We start from the raw sequence: 8,924 nt of genomic DNA, 5'->3' as shown, positions 1-8,924 counted from the left end.
TGCCGTGTCAAGGGGTGGCTGTGCCCTGTCAGGGGGTGGCTGTGCCCTGTCAGGGGGTGGCTGTACCAGGAGGGGCTGGCTGTGCCGGGCCCGGGAGTGGCTGTGCCGGGTCAGGGGGAGGCCGTGCCCGGTCAGGAGGTGGCGCTGCCCCGGCCCCTCGTCCCCCCCCCGCCCGCGGTCCCTCAGCGCGGGGGCCCGGCGGTGCTGCGGGCCCGAGTGCGGGCGGGCCGGCCAAGCCCCTCCCCGGCGGCGCCACCGCCCCTCGCCGCCCCTCGCGGACGTGCAGTCGTTCGGCGGGACATGGAAGCGGGCGGCGGGGCCGGGGCTCGGAGCCGCGCGCGGCTTCTGCTGCTGCTGCTGCTGGCGGCGGCGGCGCTGGGAGGCGAAGCGGGGGCGGAGAAGCCGCGCCCGGCGCGGCAGCGCGGGGACGAGCAGTGCCATTACTACGCGGGAGGGCAGGTGTACCCCGGGGAGGCGGCCCGGCTGCCCGTGTCCGACCACTCGCTGCACCTCAGCCAGGCCAAGAGTAGGTACTGGGCGGGGACGGGGCCGCCGGGGGCGCGGGTGCGGCGGGGCCAGGCGGGGGATGTGCCCGCAGTGCGCTGCGGGAGTGGCGGCAGCGCCACGTCAGGCGGAGCCCCGAGCGCTCCCCGGCCCTTCCCTTCCCTTCCCCGCGGCCCCGCTGCGGCCTCCGGGAGGGGAGCGAGGGAAGGAGGGAGGAAGGTGAGCTCCCGTCTCTCCTCCAGCCCCTTCCAGGCCTGCATTTCCATCGTGGGCACTTGGCTGCGAGTTTGGCGTTTCACGGGCGTCCAGCGAGGCCCGTGCTCCCCGGAATGGCGAACGGGTTAAGGGAAGCGCTCTGAGCAATTCACAGAAGTGTTCTGTGCTCTCGGTGCGATGGGAAACGCTGAACGAGCACCTCGTGCCTGCGCTCGCTCTCTTGCGATTTAAAGCCTTTGTGGCAGACCCGGGTGCAGACACCTTAAATCGCGTCGCAGTGAGATGTTCAGGGGGCACCTGCTTTCCAAAAATCCCGTTCTGCAGAACAGAGAATAGAGAAATCACACAGAAATTATCTTCACTGTGAGAATTTACAGCTTTAAAATACTTTTCTGAGCCAGGCTATAAGTTCTGTTTTAAACGTTTGCAAGCAGATGCTACAAAAAAAAAAAAAAAAAGGAAATCGGCCAAGATACTTGTAATCAGTGTGGGTTTTCCTCCCTTTGCAATGTAAGTTATTACAGACAGGCATTTATAACCGCGAAAACAATCACCTTAATATAGGAAGAGATCAAGATAAAAAGTATTACATTTCTTTTCCTTCTCCCTCCTAATCTGGAGGTCTTTGTTATACATCCTCACTGACCATATTCTATAGTGTGGATTGGTTGTCCTAAAAGGAGAGCCATCCAGGTAATAATTAAGATTCCATATGTTTTTCTCAGAAGTATTTGCCTAATTTCATGGAGTGCATGTCAGCGTCCGTGATATCTCAAGTGTATTCAGATGACCTTGTACCTCCAGCATACCCTGTCCTTTGTCTTGGAATTCACATGGCTATGAAAATAGTACCTGGCAGATTAATTTTTAATATTTTAAATTCGAGATTAATCCCTTTTGATAGGAATAGTAAATATATATCATGCATTTTAATTGGATTTTTTTTTAAACACAGCTATCTTCAAGTTACAATTTGCTTAGGATTTGTAATTTAATAAATATATGCTACATTTTTAGGCATTTGTCTCCAGACATGTTGTAGCATTTTTTGTGGACTTGAATTTCAGATAGTTTTCCATGGCTAAAAGCTAACAGTATGGATTTGAACCACCTTATGCTTCTGGTTCACAACAGCCATTCATAACAAAATAGTGGGGATACCCAAAATATTAATCGGCTTCATCTTCAGTCCAGCAGCTGTTCTGCCTTGAGCTGGTGGTGCACACATGGTTTGTTCAGTGTGCCCAGATAAGGTTTGTGTGGCCTTGATTATCAGTGATTCGCAGGGCTCATGTATAAGCACAAGTTGGTCAAATTATTTACTTTCCATGTGTCCTAAAACCTACATTTCTTCATGATTTTTATATCGCTGATTAGAGCAACAAAGCGGCTTCACTTTGTAACTTGTGCAGGAGGTTGTTTTTCAAGCAAAAGGAGGAACAGCTGTCCTTGGACAGCTTGGTTTGAATGTGGGCTTCATATTCCGATTTTTAATTGAACGTTCTTTGCATTTCAGTCTCCAAGCCAGCACCGTACTGGGAGGGAACAGCAGTCATCAATGGAGAGTTTAAAGAGCTGAAATTAACAGATTATGAAGGAAAATACCTTGTCTTCTTCTTCTATCCTCTTGACTTGTAAGTAAGACCACAATAGACATACCAAGACTGAGTGCAGCTACACTTGATTCATAATTCATTAATTTTTCTCTTTTTTTGAGGTCTTGTATTTTTGTTTGGTAGGGATTTGGGAGAGAAGAAAGGAGTGACAGAAGAAAATATATTCTTTGCATTTGTGTTTTCATCATGCATTGGTAAAATTGTAACACAATCTTTGTCCTAATAAGTGTGTCCACTAATTTGTTTCTCCACACAAAAAAACCAACTTTGTATAACCCATTCAGGCAACTTCTGTGTTCTGTTTGATGTTGTAAATCACTGCTGCAAATAGAAGGCAGCATCCCATCTATATTTTCTAGAGTGTATATAGTGGTGGCATTTTTCCTTTAAGCTCATCCCATAACAACTATTAACCTCCTTTATTAGAATGCAGTAAATTTACTGATTGAGTGAAAACATCTCTGCTTTCTGAGAGACAATCCCATGCTTTTCCACAAAATGAAGGGGACAGAGATACATAACTATTTTAATATTATAATATCATTAGCTTCAAAGCCCTATAAATTGTAATATTTACCACTTTATTTCTTCTGTAGTTGAAAAAGTTGAAGACAAATTAATTAAAATTTGCAGACATGCACGGTAACAACAAATTATAGTATCACCCTCTGAAAAATTGGCTTATTGTACTTAAATTCAGCCACTTAATATTCATAAAGTCTAAAAGAAAGTAACTGTAAAAAACTCTGAATCCAGATTGTAAGATAACTGTAAATTTATAATCTTCAGTAATAAACCATTTGTAACTAAGCCAGAGTCTGAGGGTGGAAGATTTGTCAGGCAGCATTTTAGCTAAATACTTGAAGAAGCAACAGAAATAAGTAAAAGCTGAAATAATTTATGATAAATCCACCGTTTTAAGTTAAGCAAAGAACTTACTGGATGTTTTATGAAATTTTGACTTTATCTTGTCTTAAATTTTCTAGTACTTTTGTCTGTCCAACTGAGATAATCGCCTTCAGCGACAGAATTGAAGAATTCAGAGCAATAAATACTGAAGTAGTAGCATGTTCTGTGGACTCAAAGTTCACTCACTTAGCATGGTATGTACCTTACTTTTGCCTTTCACTAAAAATTATTCATGGATCCATCTTATGCAACAATGGTCCCAGATTTTTAGCCTGTGTAGGTGTATCATAATGTATGAAAGCATGATGCTGTTGACACAAATGTTTAAAATAAAAATTTTTAACCCTAGTGTGTGAAAGTACCTTTATCTTTGAAGCTTGTTTAATTCGTATTGCTTGAAATACGTCACGTCTCAGGTCAAAAAATAATACAAATACAAAAAAAAAAGAGAATGCAAGTATCTGTAAATGTTTCACACTGTCCCAATTTGTGAGCACAGTGGCATAAAGCAAATGCAACTGACAAGAAAGATGTGGCCAAAACCTGCAAAAGATCTACTGAACATTTTGCTCGAACTGTAAATAGTGTTCATCTCCTTTGTATGCAGAACAAAAAAATGTCACTTGCACTAAATCCTTCTGTCTGCACTGTTCTGGTTTGTGACTTCTGGCTTTGTGTAGGGAATGTAAACCTTTACGAGAAATACATCTGTATCTCATTTCTTTCAAAGGATTAATACTCCTCGAAAACAAGGAGGACTTGGACCGATGAAGATTCCCCTTCTTTCAGATTTGACACATCAGATTTCAAAGGATTACGGAGTGTATCTGGAAGATCAAGGACATACACTCAGGTATTTGACTTGGTTACAGTTCTCTTGGGTTTTTGCTGGGGTAGTACTTACTGCTTTATTTTGAAATTTGAAATTTATTTGAAATTTTTTTTTGAGATCAGACTTTACTTGGAGATTCATGCCAAGAAACAAAATAAATGTAGAACACAAAAAAGTCATAATGAGTCAGAACACGGGTCAAGGTTAATATCCTGTTTAACAGCAGTCATCAGCAGATACCTAGGGCAGAGCAAATATGCAGGATTCCACAGAACTGCAGTTGCTCAAGGACCTCCCATGTCCAAGTGGAGTTAAGACTAAGGTGACTTCATAGCTGTTTCATAAAATGGAATAGTTGCTTTTGGGATCCCTGTAATTCCATAGCATCTGCTGCATCCCCTGGCAGGGCCTGTCAAAGCTTATTTTATGTTCTGCAGAGAAGTATCCTTTTCTGTTTTTAACTTACCCTCAAGCTCAGGTCATCTGATATCCAGGTAAAGAATAGTAGGTTACCAGTATTCTGAGGCAGTGGGTATTGTATGGTGTTTGCAAAGATCAAATTCCTCCCATCCAGCAGACATAAAATAGTGCATAAACACAACACTATAATTAATTCTGTTGCCTAACACACACAAATTTTTTTTCACAGAGGCCTTTTCATTATTGACAATAAGAGAATCCTTCGACAGATCACAATGAATGACCTTCCTGTTGGAAGATCAGTGGATGAAACACTTCGTTTGGTACAAGCATTCCAGTACACAGACAAACATGGAGAAGGTGCTCTTTTAAATATTGTCACATTGAAGATAGTTTTACTTAGACTGGAAGCTGTGTTTGTAGCTTTTTGGAGGAAAGTGACTGGCGTCATGCCGTGACTGAAGTGCTTTGATTGCCCTCCTACAAGGTCCTGGGGTTCCAGTACCTCCTTAGGTTGTTTCTGGAATAGTAATTCACGTTTTGCTTCACATCCATGAGAATGCAGAGCATAAAGCGTTCCTTAGTCTGAATTAAGGCATTATGTACCATGTGTCAAAAGCAAAAATTTGTACAAAATGTGAGGCCGTGAAGAATCAGGCCCAATATTCCAGTACATTTTTGCATACTAAAATAATTGAGATGCAGGCCATCCTTGTGCTGTGCCACTCACTGAGGACCTGTGACGAGAAACTGAGTGTGTTTCGTGTCACGATACGTGGGGATACTGTGGAAGTTACAGTGCATTACTTGTGTTTTCTTTACAAGGGCTATGTGATCATCTTCCCCTGACAAAGAAGCTTTCACTGGCTTCAGATCATTACTTTGTCTCAAGACTTCATATTCCTCTGGTTCAAGCACAACGTGAACTTTTCACACTTCTTTAAATAATGTGTTCAAATAAACACATTCATTTATTTGAAGATTTGTTTAAATACGAATACACATGTTCAGCAGCTTAACTTCCAATTCAACTCAATTTCACTGAGCATTTGAAAGTACCTTTATGTGAAGGTGCAAATCATTATTATGCTTTGCTGTACAGATTTGAAAAGATAAATGCAAGTACTTAGGCTACACACATTTGATTAAGGAAGTTTACCCTCATTCAGCTACAAAGCCATCTTACAGAATATTGATCTGCAGTGTGTTTCCAGAGTACCACATTTTTTCCAGCTTTTGCATGAATGCTGGGAGGAGACTCTCGAGATGCCTTATTGGCTTCTTTGCACAGAATGGGAAAAACAGTTCTCCGCAATTCCTAATTGCATTGGTGGCATTTTGTCTGTCAGAATGCCTTAAAGCAGTGTAAAATGGCATAACTCATTGGGCTGAAGCCTCAGGGGGAGAGCTCTGAACAGGTAAGAGAACGTGCAGCTGTACAGGTGGTCACGGGGCCCCCAGCCACACTGTGTGGTAAACTTGTGCTACAACCCCTTTAGGCCTAAGCAAGGCTCCAAACAAAATCTCTTGTGGAGTCTTTGAGCTGATCTCTTTGCTTAAAAAATTTCCCTAGTTTTGGTTTTAAAGAAAGAAGGGTAGGCCTCTGTAGTCATGTGAATTTTATTAAGAAACTTATTTCTACTAGAATAGGTGTTCATTCTCAGGTACTGCTTTGCCAGTACTTTGTCTAGAAGGCCAGAAGAATTAAACCAAGGCATAGTTATCCATCCAGAGATCTGCAGTTCTCAGGTGGGGGGTGGTGTCATTGCACATTTAATAGTTTCAGATATTTACATGTGACACTTGTGTGGTGTTTTACTTCAAGGTCAGAAAGAAAATATTAAGTGCACAAAAGCAAGTGCAAAAATACTTTGGCTAACTTTGTCCTTTTTTTTCCAGTTTGCCCTGCTGGTTGGAAACCTGGCAGTGAAACAGTAAGTGACTGTTTATATTTACATGCATTTACTGCTAACAAACACTCAGTTATTATTTCCCATAGAGCCAAATCCAAAATCTTTGCAACCTTCAGTGAGAAGGTATGAGTAATCTCACATTATTACAGTGACAGCTTTTGGATTACTATTGTTTTCATGGGGATCTTATTTCCCTCACACTAGACATGTTCCAGTTGTTTCAAATTCCCAGTGTGTGAGCAAAATTCTCTTGATCAGCAAAGAGTTCGTGATCAAGAACTTTTTTCCTGTTAATGTGATGAGGGGAAGTTGGAAACTCTTGAAGTTTTTCTATCTTCTTGATTATTTGTCCATATAAATTCCTGGTGCTGTTGGTTCTTATTGCAGATCCTAGACACTACCCAAAAAAAGAAAGATACAAGTTCCCAGGCTGCTGTAGTATCTTCCAGAGCCAGTGTGCCACTGCCAGTGCTCCAGCAGAGAGCACTGCTTTGCTGTGCAGTTGGTCTTCCTCTGTTATTCCTCACCTCCATGTGACTGCAAGCACAGGAGCCAGCGTTCAGATAAACACCCATTGAACTTGTTTGTGTTCTCTGGCCTGGAGCAGCCTCAGCAGAATAATGAAACTTTCACTAGAGGTCTGAGCTGCCTAGTTGGGATGAGATCACTGTCATGTATTTGAGCATGTGGCTTCCTTCTGAACCAAATGCTGATGACAGAGCATTGTTGTTTAAGAGCTGTCTCAGCAAAAAGCAGGTCCCAGCAGCCTCTAAGCAGAGTTAGTGAGCATTGTACTTGAAAGTAAAAAACAGTGGAATGTTAAACCGTGTTTCTTCACTGGATGTGAAAACTTCCCAGGATGACTGGAGGCCAGGAGTCAATTTTTTCAAGCTAGCAGAGGAGTGTTGTAGTGGGGGAAGCTGGATATTAAGACTGTAAAATGAAGAGAGCTGGCTGTCCTAACATTCATATTTTGGCACCAAAAACTTCTGCCCTCTATAACTAGAATCATCTAAATAATAACATGACATTAACATGTTCTCTAAAAAACAGTCTTACAATGCTGAGATTAACAGCTCCAATACTGCCAGTTCAAAAATCTAAAACAATACGTAAGCATTCTTCATCTCCTCTGTGCAAAAGTTGCAGATAATTTAAATAGCAGAGTAGTTCAAAAAACCTTTCTCAAAGATGTAGTCATGCTTTCTAAATGTGTTTGATTTAATTAGATTAAACCAGAGGAAGCCATGAGAGTGTGGTGGCCAAGGGAAGACCTGTAAGTAAATTGTAAGACTCCGGATTACAGACATTAGTTTATTAAAATATCTTGCTTTTGGGGCAAGCTGTCAAAATTCTTCCTTTGGTAGGCTGCACTCTCTCTCATGCCTCAATTAGTTAAATCTCTCTGCTACTGCCGTGACGTACCCTTAGAGATCAACAGTAATCTAGTACCAAGTCGACTGATAAATTATTCAGTGCTGCTAGTGAGTTGGCCATAGTATCTTACTATGAAATACTGTGCTGTTTTGGCTTTATAGTTTGCTGTGTTCTCATGGCTTTTGACTAACATTGTCATTTTCTTTCTTGCACAGATAATTCCAGATCCAGCTGGAAAACTGAAGTATTTTGATAAACTAAACTGAGGCTTGCTTCTGTTGAATTACATAGGTCACATTCAACTTGATTTTTGCCAATAAAATTTCATTGATTTTGGTACTTTTGTGAGTTTGTCTAATACGTAACTGCGGTAAAACATTAAAGACCTCATTGTTTAAACAGAAGTCTAACCTGTGTAAAGCACAGGTACCTTATTAGTTATCAGAGAATATTCTTACGAACTACATGTTTTTCCTTTAAGTCTTCCCCAGATTTTCTTATCTTAGCAGCTTGGGCTTAGGTTCATGGCTTTTTGGTATTACTAGATTACTCCCACAAAACTCTTTTTTTGGTCACTTTCTAGGAGCTACAGCTAGAAAAGAGCCATTTGGTTATGGTACATTAGTCTGTAGTCCAGAGGCAGTAGGAACTAACCAAAAAGCCAGAAATAAGTGACAGTTGCTGAATTAAATTTCCAGTCCATCTGAAGCTGGAAAACATTTTACTGAGAACATCCCCTATGCTACATAAATCAGTACAACTGCTCTGAAAAAAATACAGCTATGCTAGTTCATGTGATTCAAGAGCTGAACAAGTGAATTTTCCACGCTTGAATTTGTAGTTTATTTGCTGATAAGATCGATCTGTTTTCACATAGTCTGAATTTTGTCCCTGTCCCTACACTGTTAACAGATGAATGTAGTGGTTAGCAGCTCCCAGTTTTAAGGGAGTAATTGTAGTCTTTCCCAGGATTAGTACTGACATGTGCAATGAGCACATTGCACTCCTGTGGCTCATATGCATGAATTTCTTCTTTCAAGGGAATAGAACATCTCCATGTAAGATAACACTAGTGTGGACTGGAATACCCCAATGTCTTGCTTGCTCCTTCCCACCTCTCCCTCTTTTTGATATGGT

The 8,924-nt window shown here is 41.8% G+C and overlaps 1 protein-coding gene across 2 annotated transcripts; it reads left to right on the top strand.

Annotated features, from left to right (window-relative positions):
* Positions 1-204: 204 nt before the first annotated feature.
* On the top strand, positions 205-8,126 carry PRDX4 (peroxiredoxin 4). Of its 2 annotated transcripts, none has more exons than XM_039391421.1 (7): positions 205-526; positions 2,237-2,354; positions 3,323-3,439; positions 3,976-4,098; positions 4,727-4,857; positions 6,397-6,431; positions 7,640-7,989. In XM_039391421.1, exons 1-7 carry the CDS (start codon positions 301-303, stop codon positions 7,688-7,690), a joined length of 801 nt encoding a protein of 266 aa, XP_039247355.1. In that variant the 5' UTR covers positions 205-300; the 3' UTR covers positions 7,691-7,989. The 2 variants fall into 2 exon arrangements, with proteins under 2 accessions (XP_039247355.1, XP_027586932.1); XM_027731131.2 differs by lacking the exon at positions 7,640-7,989 and adding an exon at positions 8,003-8,126 and having other exon boundaries at positions 207-526.
* Positions 8,127-8,924: the final 798 nt, after the last annotated feature.

This window comes from Pipra filicauda, unplaced genomic scaffold, assembly GCF_003945595.2.
Source record: "Pipra filicauda isolate LSUMZ 115617 unplaced genomic scaffold, ASM394559v2 scaffold12_size5214236_pilon, whole genome shotgun sequence".
In the NCBI taxonomy this organism is placed as follows: Eukaryota; Metazoa; Chordata; class Aves; order Passeriformes; family Pipridae; genus Pipra; species Pipra filicauda.
Note: the sequence above shows the minus strand (reverse complement) of the source record. Positions and strands in the feature narration are given on the sequence as shown.